Below are 21,869 nucleotides of genomic sequence, written 5' to 3' on the forward strand. Positions count from 1 at the left end.
TAGCTACGTTAGTCTGCATTGCTGCAGCCATAGTTGCGGTACTGAATGACCCTAACAATGAGCTGGAATGCCGATTGAGGGGTAGGCGAAAGCGGCGTGGTGGCCAACAGATCGACTATAAGCACAGTACCAGAATGATAAGCCAGCAACCAGCGTGGAGACCAGTTGATGGCTATCAGATTTAGGAAGGCTTCTGGTGTGAAGCGAGAAGAGGTTTTTGAATGTCGTAATGACGTTGCGTCGCTCGTTTTATACCAAGAGGAGGGAGCCATTCCCTGACGCAACGTCATGACTGCCAGCCAATTGGGGCTGGCGTAATGGTATTGGGCTTCTGAGGAATACGCGGAAGGGGCGTATCCCATAGTGAGACACCGAAACGTATGCTTGAAAGAGAACTCATCGCTTGAATCACAGAGGAGTGTACAAGGGCATGAGCCAAGAGCTGAGGACTATGACTTCTGTAGATAGTTCATAAACCGTCAGTGTATCACCTCTCTACGTGCACTCAGCGTTACTGTAAATATTACACTAACATTTGACGCTTTATATATTATATTCATCCATATAGACGGGAAGAGAATGGCATCGATTTTGCTCCGCAGGTCTCGGACTTCTTTGCTGCAAACATCTAGATCATTAAAGCACGAATTCAGAAAAGGTAAAACTGTTATTTGTTAATCACAGGGGATAGATCAGTATGTGGTTACATTTATTTATTTATTTTTCAACACCATTTTCATTTTTAATATGGTAATTCCCTTTCTGCCTTTATGTATTGAAACGGTCAGCGAGCCTTATATGAACTGTCAAAATGCGTAACATTACATATATATCAACCAGTTTTATTTATATAGCAAAGCAGACAAGGCCTTGCGACTTTAACAACACCTCGTTTCGTTGTGCCTGTTATTCAATCCGGGCATTTTAAGACCTGTTTTAAGACCTAAACTGCTGCAGATGTCTTATGAAAAAACTCCCTCCTGACACTACATTGTTTACTTTCAATCATAGAGTTCGCAATGAGCTCTCAAACTTGGCCCGCGAGATCATGTTATTGATCAACTGGTGAAATAAGAGGCTTAAGTGATTAGCTAACAAGCTAACTTCACAGATTGAATCAGTCATAATCACCGAGAACCGTCGATTTAAACGGCTTCCTGTGCAGAATGTATGAGGGATGCGTCCAGTGCACGAGCACAGGTAATGGTGGCGTCAGTATCGCACGTGCTTGCGCGTTTGTGTCATCGTGCTCTACTGTAGTTCTGGAAAATAACAGCGCTGTAACTCGTGTTGACCGCCGGTTGGTTTTTCGGCTCGTTGTTATGTTCAACACGCGAGTCGTTTCCACGCTTTTGAAGAAACGTTTGCTTTTCGTTTAATTATGGAGTGCTTCTTTTTAAATTAGACACTTTATTACAGGAAATAAGGTTGCTGGAGAACTGAAGCTCTTGGCCTTGTGAGCACTGGAGGTTATCTGAGGACAGACTGTCCACTTCCTTATTATCGATGACATTCCTATACCTATTCCCAATTTTACATGATAATTAAAACATTTGTCTATAAAAAGGCCTTTATTTAATGAAAAGTTAGGCTTGTTAAATTAACTATTATTTATAAGCCTTTTGTTCCCTTTCTGGGCCTGAAATGGAGGAATTTTTGTCAATATTGATAATTAAACAATATTTTGCTGAATGTGTTTTTCTGTTGGCACCTTGGCTGGTTTAGGCCAGTCATGGATAAATAATGATAACAAAATCGCCAGTAGGGGGCAGCAAGTCCCTGTTTTAATAAATTATTTATTCAATTATTTAAATCAAACGAATCGTTCAAAACGGCTGATTCTATTAGAAACGAAACAAGTGAGTCCATCTGAATGGGTCGTTGAATCACTGGTTCACTCGATTCATTCAAAAACTGATTAATTAAAGGAACGAAACATCATGTTGCTCTGCACTGTTGCATAAAATCAAAAGCACACCTGCTGATATTTAGAAAAGTGCAATGAATGTACAAAGTTATATGTATTCTAATAGGCTTCATTGGGCAGTTAATGCTTTTTGACTGTCAAGACGTGCAAAGTCGATAACTGGATAATATAATACTTGATTTTACTCCCGATCATCAAAAGAATAATTCATAATTTTTTATTATTTTTCATTTTTATAAAAACAATTATTGGTCATTCGTAAACAACCACATAATTTCTTGTGTTTCAAGGCAATCCTTTGTTTCACGATCCATCGCTTATATGGACTGAGTTATGAAAGTTTTCATTGTCTGTTTTTATCCGGCATTTTTGTTTTAATTTCCTTGATTAGATCAGATTAGATAATATCTTCATATATAACCAATATGAATATTTATAATAATTACATATTACAAATCAAAGTCTGTTTAATTCAACCTTGATAATACATTTAATTTATACTTAATTGAAAAACAATTCGGTCATTCTTTGTTTACATTCTTTGTTTCTTTAAGTAAATATATAAAGAAAAATTACTCAGCACAAGTCAATGGTAATAAAAACAACAAATCTTTGGATCTTGGAACTGTAGCTATGGCCTTATACCTTGTCAAAACGAAATAAAACATGCACTTTTGCTTACTTACTCAACCTCAGAATTGCTCCCACAATCTCTAATTGATTTCGAAATATACTTGAAGTGCTTCCTGAGAAACCCCAGTAACTCTTCTGCTAGTCTGCAGAAGTGAGGCCTGGCAAATGATTAACCGCAGCTCTGCTTGACAAGCCTATAAATTAGAGGTCTGATCTGAATATGAAGAATAGCTTTCATAGCATTCAGACTTAATATTCAGGATTGAGAATGTGGATTATCATAAAAAAAGAGTTAAACCTACCAATAAGCATGACGACACTGGTTGTTTATTCTTTCCCTGCCAGCGTTTGTTCTTTTTTTCGTCTCTGTTTAAAAAAAAAAAAAAAAATTCTAGCTTCATGCAATCTTTTTTTATTAACACTTGAATGTGGGTAAGTTTCATGAAAAAAGCTACATTTTAAACAAAAAGTTGAGAAAATTGTGTTTTTGTAAAAGACTACATTTGGATCAGATTCAGAATAATGATCGAAACATACATGGAAAAGATCGCCATTAACACATCCAAAGCTTGCACGGTTCTATACAATTTCCTGGAATGTTATTTGATTGGGTAACTTTAGACAGTTTTGATTTATATGCTGTTTAATGCATGATGTTCGTGTTATTAATCTATTTTTTCAGTACAGTCTTTCACAAGATGCTTTAGAGAGCCTCCTATTGTATGCCAGTGAAAACATGAAAAGTTGCAAAATTCCGTCAATGGCGGGGAAAGAATAACATTGATGCAACATGCACAAAATATTCAAAGAAAAGTTTACTTTGTGATAAATTGGCAGTGAAGTCTTAAGCCAGCATTGTCTTTTGCCAGAGATGGGGTTATCTTATCAGGACATTAGCTCAATCCACAGGCTTCTACCAAGCTGGTTAAATGTACCAGCACAAACTATGACTTGGCACAGGAAGCCAACATGAGGGTGAAGGACACCTGATGTGCCCAGAGTTTGTGTGGTTCTTGCAAGAACTTAGTTTCTGCCCTCAGTGTTGCATATATTGCCAGGAGTTGACATGCCAGACCAAAGGGGTCAAAGTGTATAGCAACATTTATGTGTTTCCTTAAATTAAAGTTTTATGTTAAAGTTTTTTTTCTTCTCTGCTGCCTTTTGACATCACTAGTAAAGGATTTAAGACTGTAAGTGTGTTCTTGTGGTGCCGTCAGCCAATTGTTGTTACCAATTGTAATTAGTTGCTTCAGGTGTGTTTGATTAGGATTGGAGCTGAACTTTGCAGGACAGTCGTTCGCCAGGAGCTGGGGTTGGGCACCCCTGCTCTATAGGATATCTATATCTGCTAAAGAGCTAAATATAGGGAGAGAGATGAGGTGGAAAGCATGACCTGGCATCAATAGGATTAGACTGCTCTGTGGGCACTGGGTCAAGGGTCTTCCAGTTATAGCAAGAATTATGGTGTGCACAGCCCAGATTAGACTTCACCTGGGCATTGGAGCAAAGGTCCTAAACCATAGTACAGAAGAGAAGTGGGATGAGAGTGGATTAATTATGGAGTCTGGCCTTGTCCTATTGTCTCTGAGTGGATAAGTCAGAAAATCATGAGACCATAAGTGTATATAGACGAAATCCATTACGATATGTATGCTTTTGAGTAGGATAATAATATGATTATTTAAATTTGGTAACATTTTAAAATTCGCTCATAGTAACCTACCAAACACTCATGCATTATTTTGCTGATGCTGTCATTCAAATATATAATTTCAATATACAGATACACTACTAAATCATGGTTAAACTAATAACATTTAAGAACATTCTAGTGCTAATATTCAGCTGCTTAAATGCACTTAACAAGTGTCAATATGTTATTGTTAATTGGGCATTGAGGCACTCATTTGCGCCCCATTTACTGGTGCATCTTAAATTAGAATGTTGTGGAAAAGTTAATTTATTTCAGTAATTCAACTCAAATTGTGAAACTCATGTATTAAATAAATTCAATTCACACAGACTCAAGTAGTATAAATCTTTGGTTCTTTTAGTTGTGATGATTTTGGCTCACATTTAACAAAAACCCACCAATTCACTATCTCAACAAATTAGAATATGGTGACATGCTAATTAGCTAACCAATTCAAAACACATGTAAAGGTTTCCTGAGCCTTCAAATGGTCTCTCAGTTTGGTTCACTAGGCTACACAATCATGGGGAAGACTGCTCATCTGACAGTTGCACAACCAACAGAGAACCGCAGCCTTCTGAGGATTGTCAAGCAAATTGATTCGAGATTTTGAGTGAACTTCACAAGTAATGTACTGAGGCTGGGATCAAGGCATACAGACGTGACATGGTGCACCTTGGCTACAGTTGTTGTATTGCTTTTGTTAAACCACTCCTGAACAGACAATGTCAAATTATAGCAAAAGGAGCCACTACCAAGAATTGAGTTCATGTACCGTAAATTAACATACTTTCCAGAAGGCCAAAAATTCACTAATTTTTTTTTTATTGGTCTTATGAAGTATTCTAATTTGTTTAGATAGTGAATTGGTGGGTTTTTGTTGTATGTGACCCAAAATCATCACAATTAAAAGAACCAAAGACTTAAACTATTGCTGTCTGTGTGCATTGAATTCATTTAATACTCAAGTTTCAAAATTTGAGTTGAATTACTGAAATAAATGAACTTTTCTACAACATTCTAATTTTGTTTAGACTGACCTATAGTTGGAGGTGCCCTATGTCACTTCTGCCTATGACTAGAAAAGAAAACCTTGCTTTGGATCCTCAACCAGTCAAACTGTTTTAAATGTTAACTCTGCTTTTTAAACTGGGATTTTTAAAATGGTTTTAAAAATGACATAATTCACCTTTTAAAGGCTTTATTGTCCTGTTGAATACACAGAAACCTTATCTGGTTTTGATTCCTAACACAACTCCATTGAAGATTGAGATGTGAAAATGTTATTTAGGTGTTAATTAAGGTTTACAAAAACTTGAGAGATGTTTTTAGGGCTGTCAAAGTTAATATGTGCTCTTAAGAGGGAATGGTCACCCAAAATAAAAATTCTGTCTTCATTTACTAATCAAGTTATTCCATGAAATGCATTTCTTCTGCTGAACAAGTAGATATATTTGAAGGTTGTGGATAACCAAACAATTTCTGGTCCCCATTGACTTCCGCTTCAGCAGAAGGAACCAATTTGTACAGGTTTGGAACAACTTGAGGGTAAGTAAATGATGACAGATCTTTAAGTTTTGGGTGAATTATTCCTTAATCCTTTAAGATAATAATATTAACCAAATTACAATTTATTTTTTACTTTTAAAAAGACTTAATTGGAGTTTTTTTTATAATAGCGAAAATAATGGGTACGTAGTTTTTAGATGCACGTTAACTTTATATTTTCAAGAAAATAATTAATAGGAATAATTTGCTTAAGTACTGTACAGTAATAATAGAAAAGCACAATTTGTTGCCTTTATAAAATTTGGAAAAAATCAAATGTAAGGATTCTTGGAATCAAACGGTTTGAAAACTCCTGAATTAAGGTTTTAGTGCCTTCATCGCTCTGTTTCTGGCACAGTTCACACCTGGGACCTTACCTTACGTACCTTAATTTGCGTGTCCTTTCTCTTGGCAGTGGTGATTTTTTTTTTTCCTCCTGTCTGTATGCACCACTGGCAGGGGACCAAGCATTTTCCCTGTCGTTTTCTGAGATCCTGTGCTGGCTTGTAGTCTGTTGAACTCTTCATGACCCCTTTATGTTATATATCATATCATCTGTTTTTATTGTTGTTGTTTTTCCATCATGCAAAGATGCATGGACTTCCTGGAGCTGTATTGCATTACTCTGTTGGTCCATACTTCTTCATGGTGATCTCATAAGTGTGCTGTATGATATCATGATATCTAACTGCACATTTTCTTTACTCTGAATCTCTTTCAGGAAAGTTAGCAGAAAGCGCATGCTTTAACTGCACTGCACTTAGGTTAGCCACAAACAGGTAAAGTGAACCTATTATTAAATTGTTACTGAGTCAATGACATGGTTCTCTCTTTCTTTCTTTTTTTTTTTGTCTGAATCTATTTGGAGAAAAGTGTAATTCGTATACTATGGCTTGAATACATCTCTTTTAAGATGAGCATATTTTTGATATCAAAATTTTTGTCATTTTAAAAAACATTGTCTTTATTTATACTTTCTAATTGGGTCTTTTTTTAAAGATTGTTTGGGCCGATGCATGATGTCTGTTTTTCAGCAGTCCTGGTGTTCTTGGAGGCAGCACCTGGCCCCATGCCTCATCTGTCCTGTACCTTGACAGTTCATCTGTTCTTCAGCAGCGCTTGTCCAGGTCACCTCGCCTGTACTGTGCCACCTTAGTACGTGACCCTATCCACACCCACTCCACATACCTCAGGACGCTAGCCTGGCCACAGAACACCCCAGTCCGGTGGGTACATACAACAGGCCCCCTTCATGATGATTCAAAAGTAGAGCGTTCTTTACGTTCACTGAAGGATCGGAATAAAAAGCTTGAGGAGGGTGGACCGGTGTACAGCCCAACGGTAGATGCCAAACCTGTCCGTCTGACAATAAGCCAACGTGTGATTGACGAGGTGAAGCACTACTATCACGGGTTCCGTCTATTGTGGATAGAAACGACTATCGCTGTTCGGATGCTCTGGAGGGTGCTGAATGGGCACATTCTGTCACGCCGAGAGAGGAGACAGGTAAACACTAGGGCTGTCAAGTTTTTCTTTACTTTTAAAAGAGAATGCAAGGTATACTGTCATAATGTACCACTCTGGGCTTGCCATTTGACCTGTCAGTGCTTAAGTTGTTCTTGGTGCAATATAAATTGTTTATCTGTCATTGCCCTATGGATTTAACCCAGTGTAATGTAATTAAATCATGTGTAGAAGGATTTGGGGTGGGTGGTACTTCCGTAGCTTAATCCCAGTCCTATAAAGTCTTGACTGGATCTCTTTCTGTAGTTTAATGGTTTAAATTCGTGCCATGCCGAGTTTTCAGGGAACAGCAGTTATAGATTACTGATTAGTCAGGAGGCCAGAAGAAACCCGAGACACATTAACTGGCTCACATGGGACTAATATGATTCCTGAGGCTTTTAGGATATAAACTTGAAATACATTATATATTTTTAGATATATTGAAATCGAAATCAGCTATTTTAAGTTGTAATCATTTTTCATTGTATGACAGATTTGTTGTATTTTTCTAATAAATGCAGCCTTGGTGGGCATTAGATACTTTAAAAACATTACAAAATGTTACCGACCCCAAACTTGATAGTGTAAAAACAAGGTTCCTGCTCATCTGTGTTATATTTGAGGTTTAAAGCTCACAGCAGATTGCAACTATCACACACTGAACACATTACATGATCGTCCTGTTAGCATAGTGCTAATGGCTTCCCAACCTCAAATTCTCAGACAGCTGCATGACTCAGTCTGTTGTAAAGTGACACTAATGTGACGCATATAATCTATAACTGTTGGAGGCCAGTACGTACTGGAAACTGCTCAGGCTTTGTGTCACTCTGTCACTCTCTTTGAATGAACTGTCTGTCCTTGGGTTGCTGGGATATGAATGCCACCGTTACATTTCTATTACATTTCTCCTATCATTTCTCTGATGTTTGGTTTTACTCTGGACTGGTGATACTACTGGTTACACAGAAACCCCCATAAAATTTGGTGGTCCGGCAAACATTTTGAAAACATTTGCTGGTTACATTAACGGTTTACTAAGTGTTACTATGATTGCTTATACTTCCTTGATTTATTTCCTAAAGTCTTGTGCGATTTTCTTGTTTTTTGTTTTGTTTTGTTTTTTACAGCATTTTGTTCAAAAAACATCTGCAGCTTGTATAATACTCATGTTTAGGTAGTCATAGTTTGTTGTTATCAAGAGCTCACTTGAGGTTTTCTTTATGTTGTGAGCTCTGTAAACATTAGCATCGCGAGGTATGCTAATGCCTCAGCTAGCATCTGTCGCACCTCACTCTTGCTATTCTTCTGACCTGCTTCATTCTTAATCCTGTCTATTCACAACTGGCCTCGCACAGCGTGGCTTCCTCACGTCAGTCTGTCATCATCAACCCCCTTCCCAAACCCTCTGTCCTGCTCTCTCCCGGCCACATCCTTTGGAATGCCTTCACTCTCCATCCCACTCACTCGTCCCTGAATATTTCACACTCCAGGCATCCCTATTTTCCTCCTCCCTCTCTCTCTCTCTCTCTCTCTGCCTGTGCTAATATACATGTCAATGGGCCGAACACAAAAGCTCTTTTCAGGCCTGCCTGGTTTAAATTCTTCTTTCCCTATAGGACCGCTGACACACAGGTGGAGCTGAAGCTCCTTTGTTATCTAACTTCTCATTTTCTGAATTCATCATGTTTCATCAACTATATTATATTAGATATGACATGATTCAGATTCAGTAAGTCAGTCCTTGCCACGAAGGAGCGGATGCACTGATGACTTGACTCGTCTCTGGTGTTATCTGCTCACTCACATTTCAGATTCCCCCCCCCCCCATTTTTTATTTTTATTTATTTATTTGATCTTGTTTCGTTTTATTGTACTTTACCTGATGTCTCATATCTCTTTTAACTTTCCAATTATTTTATTTTACTTTACAGGAGGAGTGAATCATGCATAAAACACATCCAGTTTATGTTTCACCAAAAAAAAAAAAAAAAGGAATTAGCGTTAATATTAATGTTTTTACAACCATCAATATTTTTTATCTTTATTTTTATTTTATTGTATTATTATTATTCTGGTGATTCCCATTCTCATTTATGTAAAAAATAAGTATTGTAAATTATTATATTTAAAAGCATACATTGAAAGCATTTAAGCAAACATGATGTAAAAGTGCCTCATATTTTAAATATTGTATGACAATAATGATTTGTGTGTGTGTTTTTGCATTATAATAGGAATAGATGGAGATCAGACTGAATGGCCTTAATTTTCATGAAAATAATGTAGAAAATCTTAATGGCTTTTTAAGCAAAATAAGCTTCTTCCTTTTGATTTTGGGGTAAGATAGGAGCAGGACATGAGGTGCTTGACAGGTGTTGTGAGATTCACCCAAACAGTAGAGAGGAAAATGTCTTTTCACCACCCAGCAGGATCTGAGCTCTTATTTTACATAGACCTGACAGAGCAGATCACCCTGTAAAATCAGTTTTTAGTTTTTCATGACAGGGATATCAGGGGTTTACTTCATTTTTAGTTCTAGAGATTAGATTTTCCACCACTGATCTATTTTTGTATTTCATCACCAAAGCAGCAATCTCTTGACATCACTGTCTGTCGTGTTAATTGCAGTTCCTGAGGACGTGTGCAGATGTCTTCCGGCTTCTGCCCTTTCTGGTCTTTATCATCGTTCCATTTATGGAGTTTCTGCTTCCTGTTGCACTGAAACTTTTCCCAAATATGTTGCCATCCACCTTTGAGACACAGTCCAAAAAGGTACGCTGAACCTTTGAGTTTTAATCTATAAAGACCTTAATCATATTTCTGTCCTAGTCATACCTCTTATACTTATTCCAAACCTGTTTGACCTCATATCATACAGGTGCATCTCAAAATATTAGAATAGGATGGAAAACTTACTTTTTTTTGTGATTTAATTCCAAAAATCTAACTTTCCTATATTCTAGATTTATTGCACGCACACTGAACTATTTAATAAAAAAAAAAATAAAAAATAAAAAACATAACAGAAATGTTCAAGATCTCCAAAGCAGGTTTAATTATGCACTCAATACTTGGTTGGGGCTCCTTTTGCAGAAATGACTGCTTCAGTGGGACATGGCATGGAGGCGATCACCCTGTGGCACTGCTGAGGTGTTACTGAAGCCCAGGATGCTTTGATAGCAGCTTATAGCTCCTCTGTATTGTTTGTCAGATGTTACTTATCTTCCTCTTCACAATACCCCATAGATTTTCTGTGAGGCTCAGGTCAGGTAAGTTGGCTGGCAAATCAAGCACAGTAATATCATGGTCATCAAACCACTTGTAAGTGGCAAGGAGGTGCATGGAGGTGCCACTGTGGACAGGTGCTAAAGTTCTGTTGCAAAATGAAATCAGCATTTTCATAAAGCTTGTCAACAGATGGAAGCATAAAGTGCTCCAAAATCTCCTGGTAGAAGGCTGCATTGGGTTTGGACTTGATTAAACACAATTGACCAACACCAGCAGACGTCACGGCTCCCAAAATCATCACTGACTTCAGAAACTTCACACTTGACTTCAAGCAGCTTGGATTCTGTGCCTCTTCAATCTTCCTCCAGACTCCAGACTTTGATTTCCAAATGAAATGTTAAATTTACTTTCATCTAAAAAGAGGACTTTGGACCACTGAGCAACAATCCAGTTCTTGTTCTCCTTACTCCAGGTGAAATGCTTCTGACGATTTTTCTGGTTCAGGAGTGGCTTGGTTCTCTGGTTTCAGTCCATTCCTTGTGAAGCTCTCCCAAATTCTTGAGTCTGCTTTTCCTGACAATCTTCCCAATGCTGTGGTCATCCCTTTTCCTACCACACTTTTTCCCTCCAGTCAACTTCCTCTGAATATATTTTGATACAGAACTCTGTGAACAGCCAGCTCTTTCAACAATGACCTTCTGTGGCTTACCCTCCTTGGGGAGGGTGTCAATGATCGTCTTTTGGACAACTGTCAAGTCGGTAGACTTTCCCATAATTGTGGTTGCATGTTCTGAACTAGCCCAAGAGGTACCCAGTATTTATATTCTAAATGAATCCAACTAATCAAGCTCAAAATGGAATATTGAATTTGTAATTTGCCTAAGCAGTCATAACCATCAGAATTAAAACAAAAAAACTCTTGAAAACTTTTAGTGTGTGTGCAATGAACCTAAAATATAAGAAATTAGCTTTTTTAAATTAATTTACAAAAAAATAAAGACATTTTCCATGTTGCATCTGTATATCTCTCTCACGCCCACTGTGCTTTGCAGGAGGAAAGACTAAAGAAGGAGCTGAGAGTGAAGTTAGAGATGGCCAAGTTCTTGCAGGACACAATCGAGGAGATTGCACTAAGGAACAAAGCAGCCAAAGGAAACGTGACCGAGGAGTTCTCCACTTTCTTTCAGAAGGTAGATCATAGTCATGTGTTCAGAACGCATCCTGAAAAAACAACTGTACTGCTGCTTTAAGTGATTCAAAACACAGCTCTGTATTTCCCTCTTGTGGTGATTTTTATGAAATGCTCTTGGATGAGAACCATGAATGAGAGCTTTTTTGAACAAAAACTCCCTCTTTCTTTTTCCCTTCTTCTTCTCTCAGATCCGAGACTCTGGAGAGAGACCCAGTAATGAGCAGATCATACGTTTCTCTAAGTTGTTTGAGGATGAACTGACCTTGGATAATCTGACACGACCGCAGCTGGTGGCTCTGTGCAAGCTGCTGGAGCTGCAGTCCATCGGCACCAACAATTTCTTGCGCTTTCAGCTCATCATGAAACTCCGAGCCATCCATGCAGACGACAAGGTAAGAACCTGTCCTTACCACTCAAGAACCTTTGCATTGTTTTATTTATAACAGTTTTTTTTTCTTTTTTTTTTTACAGGTAAATAATTTTAAATCTCTAAAACTCATAATATATATATATATATACACATACACACAAACACACACACACACACACACACACACACACACATATATGTATATTAGGGGTGTAACGGTTCACAAAATTCACAGTTCGGTTCGATACGATACACTGATGTCTCGGTCCGGTATGTTTTAGATACAGCAAAATGTAAAAACATCTCAACTTTTCAGAATGCCGCAAGCGCACCGCGGGTCATGTGACAAGAACTAACCAATGAGCTTCATCCTTTCCCGTAACAACGTTGAAAGCTCAGCCAAGATGAAGGAACAGCTGATCATAGTTATATATGGATTGCAATTTTGAAATAAATTTAGTAGCAGAGCTACTGCAAGCGATTTTTAGAGCTGCAAATCCATTTATCCTTTGCTAAAATTTCCGCGTCTTCATGGAGAGAGCACGTCATTGTTGCTTAGCAAAGGCAGACACCTCAGGGGCGCTTCTGCCCGAGCGCTTTGGAAAGGAGGAGAAAGACGCGTCTAGCGTTTTCCACGCGTTTTTAGGCGCGATATGTGAACGGCCCCTAAGGCGCTCGCTCACTCAGCACGTGCTGAAGGCTCGTTGCAAAATGTCTAATGCATTTAACAGACCAGAAATAGAAGATCCTCCAATAACCAGTCTGGTGTTTGGGTGCACTTTGGATTCCCTGTAAACTATAATGGTGATGATAGAAGGAATGGTAAATAGTAAGGTCTCAAATCCGCGGCTATAACGTAAATTTAACTTAAGTGTAGCCTACCAATCTCTGCGGTGATGTCTTTTGCCCTGTTTGAATTAGTTGGAAATGTCTCTCTAAAGACTGCGGGGATAGTTTGTTGCGTGTATGTTTCTCCTTTTTTTCGTCTTTTCCCAGATACTTACTGACACACTAAGGTGATGTCGGCGTAAATGAGTTGACATGTTTCAAGTATTCCCGCTGGTGTTTTTTTTTTTTTTGTATTCCCGCTGGTGTACCCTATTGTCATGTAGATGCGACATACCGTTGTTTTTTTTTTATCCACCACTCTCTTGCCATCACCATTATATCTTACAGGGAATCCAAAGTGCACCCAAACACCAGACCTGTTGGTTATTGGAGGATCTTCTATTTCTGGTCTGTTAAATTGGCTATTTTGCAACGAGCCTTCAGCGCGTGCTGAGTGAGCGAGCGCCTGGCTGAGTAGTCTAACATAAACGTATAACTATAAGTTGGTGTTTTTTTCTTCTTCGGGAGTGTCAGGGGCGTTGCCTGTTACATCATTTGGGTTATTGGGCTACCTTGTTGAACGCATATCATTATATTTCACTTTTTTTTTTTTTTTTTTTTTCAAATATAATTAATTAGTCCAACGAACCGTTCGGTACATAATTCGTACCGCGTACCAAACCAAAAGCCTCGTACCGAACGGTTCAATACGAATACGCGTATCGTTACACCCCTAATATATATATATATATATATATATATATATATATGTGTATATGTGTGTGTATATGTGTGTGTATATGTGTGTGTGTGTGTGTTTAATTCATTCAGATATGATATATATATATATATATATATATATATATATATATATATATATATATATATATATATATATATATATATATAATGTATATATGTGTGTGTTTAATTCATTCAGATATGCTGATTTGCTGCTCAATATTGAAAGCAGTTTGCTTAATGTTTTTGTGACAGTTTTTTTTAAGATAGAAAGTTCTAAAGAATAGCATTTAATTGAAATCTAGATCTTTTGTGACATTATAAATGTCTTTACTGTCGCTTTTGATTAAAGGAAAAGGAAAGGAAACCAAAAGCACCATAAAAGTACCATATTTTCCGCACTATAAGGCGCACTTAAAAACCTTTAATTTTCTCAAAAAACGACAGTGCGCCTTATAAATCCGGAGGGCCTTTAGAATTCTGAAGAAATGAAAACAATTATCATGAATCGTATCAGCCCAAATGTCTGTATCAACTAGCTGATTTCTTTGCATGTGTATGTGTGATGGCCAGATGATAGCAGAGGAAGGAGTGGACAGTCTGAATGTGACCGAGCTGCAGTCAGCATGTCGTGTGAGAGGGATGAGAGCTCTGGGTGTGACCGAGGAGAGACTGCGAGAACAGCTTAAACAGGTAACACATGCTGCACATTCCTCTACAGTCATTTCTTCCTAGTAATACATCTTCTCATCATGTATTTCACATTTCTGCTCATGTTAGTGGTTGGAGCTGCACCTCAATCAGCACATCCCCACATCTCTGCTCCTGCTGTCCCGAGCCATGTTCCTGCCAGACACGCTGTCCCCTACAGACCAGCTTAAAACCACACTACAGAACCTGCCAGAGATTGTGGTATGTACTGAACTATATATATATATATATATATATATATATATATATATATATATATATATATATATATATATATATATATATATATAATAGGATCATTTTACTTATATACATGTAACAGGTGCTTCAGATTTGTGTAATGTCTGTGTTGTCCATTTGTGTATTCACAGACTAAAGAGGCTCAGTTGAAGGTAGCAGAGCTGGACTTCTCTAAAGTGGATAACAAAACCAAGCTGGAGGCCACGCTACAGGAAGAGGCAGCTATCCAACAGGAAAACAGAGAGCGGGAGCTGGAGAGACTGGCGGATGCAGCAGAGAAAGAAAAGGAGCAGGCCGCACGGGTCATTAGTCGCCTTCAGTCTGACAGTGATTCCTGGTCATACCTGTAGTATAGTTGAAATGTTCATGAAAGGTTTTCTGTGTGTTTCCAGGAGGCTGAGGTGGTGGAGATGGAAGCAGAACAACGTGTGGATGCAGAACATGCTCTCTCCAGTGTAGACGTGGCCATCCATTCAGAAAAACTACGAGATACTGCACCGGTGCTGGAGGGTATTAAGGTAAGATAGTCAGTCACTCACTCTGTCTCTCTCACAAACACACACACACACACACACACAAAGTGAACAGACAGTTTTCTCTCTTATATCTAAAAGAACTCGTATTAAACATGGTTAACAAGAAATAAAATCAAAGTATTTATATGAAAACTTGACTCAAAGCTTCCTGACATTTGTGAGGAACATAATTTTGCATTATGATTGAACATTTGGGGTCAGCAAGTTAATATTTTTATTTTTTATTATTATTATTTTTTTATAAAGAAACTTCTATTTAGCAATAATGCATTAAATTAATCAAAATTGACAATCTTTTGAACTTTCTATTCATTAAATAATCCTTAAAACATGGTTTCTGTGAAAATATTAAGCAACACAACTGTTTTCGACATTGGTAATAATAAGAAATGTTTCTTGACCAAATCAGCATATTAGAATGAGGAATAAATAGCTTTTCAAAGTATATCAAAGTAGAAAAAAGTTACTGTAAAGTGGAAAAATATTTCACAGTATTACTGTTTTTACAGTTTTTATCAAATAAAGGCAACCTTGATGAGCATAAGAGGCTTCTTCTGACCTCAAACTTTTGAAACAGAAGTGTACATTATTGATTAACTGTCAAGCATTATAAAACAGTGTTTGTTAATGAGTAATGAAAACTGTTATAAAGATTATATTATGTTTTTATAACCCTTTTATGGCAAGTCACGTGATAGTATAGGCCCATTCTGCTTGAATTAGGAAAATTGAAACATCCAATGAATGTGTTGATATATATTTGTAGTATAACTTTCTTTAGCTGAATCATTTAATAAAAAATGGTCCATCTAATTCACCTCTGACTTGATTTTGTTGTAGAACAGGATCTTGTACTGTCATGTCACTAGAACTGCTCTTTCTCTTGTTTCTGCGTGTTGATTTGTTCAGTCTGAGCAGTGGCAGAGGTATCTGCGTATTCAGGTTAGATGCTGAACGGCTCCCCAATCCGGAGATCACCACACTGAGGCTCTGCTCTCCTAGTCACTTTACTGCACGCATTATTTACAGTTTCATAATCAGAACTTTTCAACTAGGGTAGAATTAGACTATTGTAATACTTGTTATTTTTAGCATAACAGGCACAAAAGAATTACTGAATCAAATGTACATATTAGTTAGGACTCTATGAATAAAGTGATTTGAAAGAGCAGAAGCTTTTCGTCTGGTTATACCTGTATCCTCCTTTTGACTTCACCCGTACTCTCTGTTCCTTTATAAGAATGTGTCTGATGTACATTGCATATGCAAAAATACAGCAAATCCTCATGTTGCTCATAGACCCACTGAATTAACCTTACAACGGCTTTCAGCTGGTTTTAATGACCCTTCTGTAATCACCTTTGCTGTATGGAAGCCCTTCCTTTCCTCTGACTGATCCTCTGCTAAAAGAGCAACCTCTTTATGGCTCTGCATCAGGGTTGGGGAGAAACTAATACTCTTTTCGAAAGTATGACGGTAGTTCAACTGTTCTCAGACTAGCTTCCTTTTTACAATAAGTTACACAACCATTTAAAAGTTAAGGCAGAAAGGTTTAGATTGACAAAGCATCACATCAACATGAAAATCACTGATCCATTATGTGCCTTTTGAGTTATGTCTGTGCAGCTGATTATCAAATAGTTAATCAAATTATATAATAAGATGTGTAATAAGTTGCTTGGCCAACTTCAGCTTAACTGTAGTTTAACTACTTTAAATAATGACTAGCTTGAACATTGGTAACTATAGTGGAGTCATCCCAGAGTGGAATAGTTGATGCTATGACTAAATAAGTCAAATTTGGTCAGTTTCCAGAGCTAGCACTTAACCCGCACTAAAATGTTAAATCCACCACCAATTAAAAGGTTCCCCAACCCTGCTGTGCATGCATGGAAATGTGTGTGTGTGTGTGTGTTCCCTGGAGAGAGTGTTGATGGACACTATGTGTGCCATTTGTCAGGGAGAGGAGATCACTAAGGAAGAGATTGACCTGCTGAGTGATGCCTGCACCAAACTGAAGGAGCAGAAGAATCTCCTGACCAAAGAGAAAGAGGAGCTGGAGGACCTGAAGGATGATGTGCAGGAGTACAGCGAGGTGTGTACCATAAACCAGTGGTCCGCTTTCATTTTCTGACATTAACATTTAAACATGTGATGTCCACTATGTCTCTCTACAGGACCTTGAGGAGATCAAGCGAGAGCTGTCCAAAACGGGACAGGAGAAAGTGGTGAAGGAGTCTAAAGCAAGTCAGCGTCTGTCGAAGCGGGTCAACCGCATGATTGGCAGGGTGGATAAGATCATCAGTGTGCTGGAGAAGGACAAGATGATGCTCGACGGACAGATGGACAGCGGGACCACACCACCGGTTGGGTAAGAGATCTCGATTTGCGTGAGTTTTGCTGTTTGTGTGGAGCTGGTTTAAATGGTGATGGTGGTTTCTGTGTGTGAGTGTTTGTCATCAGTAATGCATGATGGGATGTTGCAATCAACACAGTAAAATGGTGGTGGAAGAATAATCTTAAAGACTGTAAACAACAAGGGTTCCCAGTCCAATTGAAAATAATTGTTTATTGTTTTTTTTTAGATTGTTCTTTGAGAAACATAGTGACTTGCCAAGGTAAGGACAGGAGAGACCTCTCGCCTTCCGTTTCGTTTTCTCATCAAAAGCATTCACTTAAAAATCTGGACTTAACACCACCTCAGAGTGCGATTTTAATTTTTTAATCAATCAGCAGTCTGCTTGTCATTTCCTTTACTAGTATTTCTTTAATTCATGCGGATAATCAGTGGTGTGATTAGGACTGTGCTGTGAAATCTTGTTCACTCTTGGTCTCAGTTCTGCAAATTTAAGATGGATCACTTATTTTAAGGCCTTTATTTTTGTGTTCAGTGAAACAACAGTTAAGGCTTGTATGATTTAGTCAAATTCTTAAAGATTAGTGAATCATTTTCTCAGTAACGTCTCCAAAACTCTTTCGCTCACAAACGTTTATTCTGGGAACCCTGCACGGCTGTCTTGGCATGTGATTGGTTGATCCGGGAATTAACTCGTCCTCCACCATCTTACCCCTTGTGTTATCAAGTAACCGTTCCCTGTATTCAGTCTGTGCCTGTCCTACAGGGAGAATCTAATAAGCATCAACGAGCTGATTGGAGTCATGAAGCAGATCCAGAACATCCCTGAACACAAGCTGCTCAGCATCGCAGACGCGCTCGACGAAAACAAAGACGGCAAGATAGACATCGATGATGTCTTAAAGGTAACAAGATGGGACTTCTTCGGTCCCTTTAGCATTATAGTTTGACGTTGACATTTCTATCTGGTCTGTGTGTATTTGTGTGTTAGGTGGTAGAGCTGATCGATAAGGAGGACATCGATATCTCCACCAACCAGGTGACAGAGATCATGGTGATGCTGCAGAAAGAGGAGAAGCTGCTGGAGAAGGAGAAAGCCAAGGAGAAGGTCGAGAAGGAGCAGGCAGCTAAAATTCAAAACTAGACCCTCCGTGTAGGGAATGGAAAAGATCCTGAAGATTTTCAGGTTCATTAATATGTGTTAAAACGCTTCAGAGTGAGACTAAAAACAGTGCTGATGTCCCATATGGATTTAAGTGTGTATATTCAGAACAAAGAACAAACTTTGCTTTGTTCAAATAAGACTGTTGTATAATGAATGAAGACGTTTACTTGTTAATAACATTACAGAAGTCAAGGCCCATGGAGCCCCAAACATGGCAAACAGAAAAAAATTGAATATTTGTTCCCTTGTTTTAGGTAAATAATACACACAGTTGAGCGAAATGAAAAGGAGTGAACGAAATATGGTCAAAATTTACCTAAGAGGGAACAATGAAGTCATGTAAACGAACTCTTAATTCATGGCCATCATATCTTTAATTAGTCCAGTTCGAGGCTTCATGAATTCAGAGATAAATTTTAAAAGAATATTTGTTCATGAATTCTCAAAAAGACCCTCATAAAGGTGGAGTGTGTCATTTCTGGCACAAAGCAAACTGTTTGAGTGGACTTGTTGAGCTGGACATAATAACACCAGTGCAACCAATTACACGAGTTTGGGGTGGCAGTATCCTTGTGTCACTGAAATTGCGCACTTCATCTGTAAGATGCAAAAATGTATTCATGAAAAACAAAACCTTTTATTATTCTCCTAATCTCACATCCTAGCAGTGATGTCATTTCCTGTGATCTGACACAATCTCCTGTCTTTGCACATCGCCATTATTCCACTTCTCATCCAGTTTTATTCTGTTGTATTTTTATTTATTTTATTTTTTTATTCAGTTCAGAATCTTCGTGAGATCCTTGAATGTCGCTCAGAAGATGTCGATATCTCGCCCAAGTTTAATCAATAACCAAAGAAGCTGATGTTAAGCTTGTACATACACATTCAAGCCACCAAGCACTGCTGCTTTTGTCACACAGCAAATGTCTGAAGTAATATTGCAGCACTTGAGCTTTATTCAGGGCAGAAGATTTTGTTCTGACTTGAAGATGGTGGCTAAGACGCATTCAGTTTTTGATGTTTTTTCATTTAGCTTTTTAGTTTACATTTACATTGTGGCCTTAGTAATCAAATTATCTTGCCCAATGTAAGATCAAGGGATGAAATTGAGATAATATAGCTATAATAATATTATCAGTTCATCAGTGCTTGTATTTGCATTGTACACTAGCAGTACCTTTCTGTGCAGTGGGCATTTCTGTTAGCTAGCTTGGGTTAAAAATAGATCAAATGTGTTTGTGAATATTTGTGTGTGTGAAAGAGCTCTGCTGGGTATCTGAAAGAGAAACGATGGAGGTCAGTGCAGACAGAATCAGGGTACGGCTCATACTGACAATATGTGACCAGGATGATCTCTCACTCCTTACATGGAGAGAGCGGCAGCAGATGTTCTCTTAGCAGAGCACCTATAAGAATCGGCATGAGACTCAAACTCAAAGTTTCACGGGGCACATAAGGCAGGGAATGCATCATCTTAACCCTAAACATGTCAGCGAGGTACCAGCATGTCTAATCTCAAAACACTGTTTCTGTGCTGTGTCTCAGACAGAGTCTGGGTGCCTATTTCACATTGTGTCCTATTAAAAGGACAGTTCACCCAAAAATGAAAATTCGGTCATTATTTGTTCACCCACCCTTTAGGTTGTTCCTAACCTGTATGATTTTTATTTTATTTTATTTCGTAACACAAAATGAGATGTTTAGCAGTATGTTCACACTACTATTTTCCATACAATAGAAACAAGTCATAAATGTTTAAAGTCACGTGAGTGTAAGTAAATGATGACAGAATTTTCAGTTTGGGGGTGAACTGTCTGTAATTTACAGAGGGGACACCTAAATTACAGTAACAACATTTAGGCTTATTTTTTTATGAATTAGTTTTACTATATCGTATGATAGAAAAAGTTAATGTCTGAGTGTGTTTTTGTTACATTTTTTAAAGAGCAAGTATTTTATGCTGATGTGTAATTGCACTATAATTATAGAAAGCTTTATTATTATTATTTTCCCATTTTTGGCTTGTCGATCTAGACTCAGGAAGATGCATGTCATGTCTGTGTTTGCACACAGAGGGAGATATTTTGAGGAAATGCACTTGAATTTTTTGTTTTTGTTTGATGGAACGAAGTAGAAAGGTATAAAGTTACCTTGCTTATTCTGTTTTGTTTTACAAATAATTTTATTATTTGTTTTAATTGAGTTCTCAGATTAATTTCTAAAAGATGTGCATGTGCACACATAAGTGACCACAGATGGAAGGGAGTAAAGACATGATGTAATTGCCCTTGGAAACTAATTTACTGCTTAAGCTAATTTAAACAGAAGTGATTTATTGTTTTCCCCTTATTAAAGCCTGTACATTGTGTATTTTGTGATATTTTCTTGACTATCCTGTATTTTAGAAAGGTTCAAAACCCTAATACTGTTATGCTGGTTAACTTGTAGACTGAGTAATTGGTTGAAATGAGAGTGAGATGCGCAAAAATGTTATTGAAAACCAGTATGACTTAAAATAGGAATTGTATTGTTCATACGACCTATGTAAAAATACTTATTTACATTCAAGTGGTTCCAAAGTCAAATAAAATGAACTGATCTTTAAAGTGTATACTATTTTTATTTTCTTTATTTTTGACTCAATTCCATCTGCATGTTCATGTTTCATTTATCTTTTTGTCTTTTTAATTTCTTTAATGCATTTTCACCCCCATTGCATTATTCCCGTCACTGACAGTATGATATCGGATCCAACCTGTCTTCTCTGTAGTAGTGATTAAATTAATCTTACTTCTAATTCAAGTATAGCTTCAGATTCATATGGTTATATAATATGAATTCAAGTGTGGTCTGCTTACACTAGTACACAAAGAACACCTATTTACAGTTAAATTATTATTTTTTTTCTGTCAGAAATCCTGCTTGAACAGCTTCTGCTTATAACTCTTCTGAGCTTTTAAAGCACCTTTATCCTGAACTAGACTAGTGAGATTAATTAGCACAGAAGTCCAGTTATACTGAAATGTGCTGTGTTTCTCTATTTTTAGGAGATATTTTTATGGAGATATTATGTTTGAAGATAAAATTTCAAATTGAATTGAGTTCTATTGCTATGCGTGCACAGTTCCCCGTCTTTCAAATTAAGAAATTGAGAGTGCCTTGTTGCATTTGAGGCCACTTTGGATCACT

General features: G+C 37.6%; 1 protein-coding gene across 4 annotated transcripts; it reads left to right on the top strand.

Annotated features, from left to right (window-relative positions):
- The first annotated feature begins 388 nt into the window (after positions 1-388).
- Positions 389-21,291, top strand: LOC113112844 (mitochondrial proton/calcium exchanger protein-like). Of its 4 annotated transcripts, none has more exons than XM_026278756.1 (15): positions 389-658; positions 6,523-6,580; positions 6,836-7,307; positions 9,939-10,082; positions 11,591-11,728; positions 11,919-12,122; positions 14,243-14,362; positions 14,450-14,581; positions 14,752-14,922; positions 15,013-15,138; positions 17,117-17,251; positions 17,334-17,527; positions 17,742-17,774; positions 18,279-18,417; positions 18,504-21,291. In XM_026278756.1, exons 1-15 carry the CDS (start codon positions 580-582, stop codon positions 18,654-18,656), a joined length of 2,298 nt encoding a protein of 765 aa, XP_026134541.1. In that variant the 5' UTR covers positions 389-579; the 3' UTR covers positions 18,657-21,291. The 4 variants fall into 4 exon arrangements, with proteins under 4 accessions (XP_026134541.1, XP_026134542.1, XP_026134543.1 ...); XM_026278757.1 differs by having other exon boundaries at positions 6,839-7,307; XM_026278758.1 differs by lacking the exon at positions 17,742-17,774.
- Positions 21,292-21,869: the final 578 nt, after the last annotated feature.

Source organism: Carassius auratus, chromosome 13 (assembly GCF_003368295.1).
Source record: "Carassius auratus strain Wakin chromosome 13, ASM336829v1, whole genome shotgun sequence".
Taxonomy (NCBI): domain Eukaryota; kingdom Metazoa; phylum Chordata; class Actinopteri; order Cypriniformes; family Cyprinidae; genus Carassius; species Carassius auratus.

What these genes read in the sequence shown, in the direction of transcription:
- LOC113112844 (XM_026278756.1), top strand. Translation starts at nt 580, where the DNA reads ATGGCATCGATTTTGCTCCGCAGGTCTCGGACTTCTTTGCTGCAAACA. An exon ending in TTGAGACACAGTCCAAAAAG is followed by an intron (nt 10,083 to 11,590) that starts GTACGCTGAACC and finishes TGTGCTTTGCAG; the next exon opens with GAGGAAAGACTAAAGAAGGA. An exon ending in AAAAGGAGCAGGCCGCACGG is followed by an intron (nt 14,923 to 15,012) that starts GTCATTAGTCGC and finishes GTGTGTTTCCAG; the next exon opens with GAGGCTGAGGTGGTGGAGAT.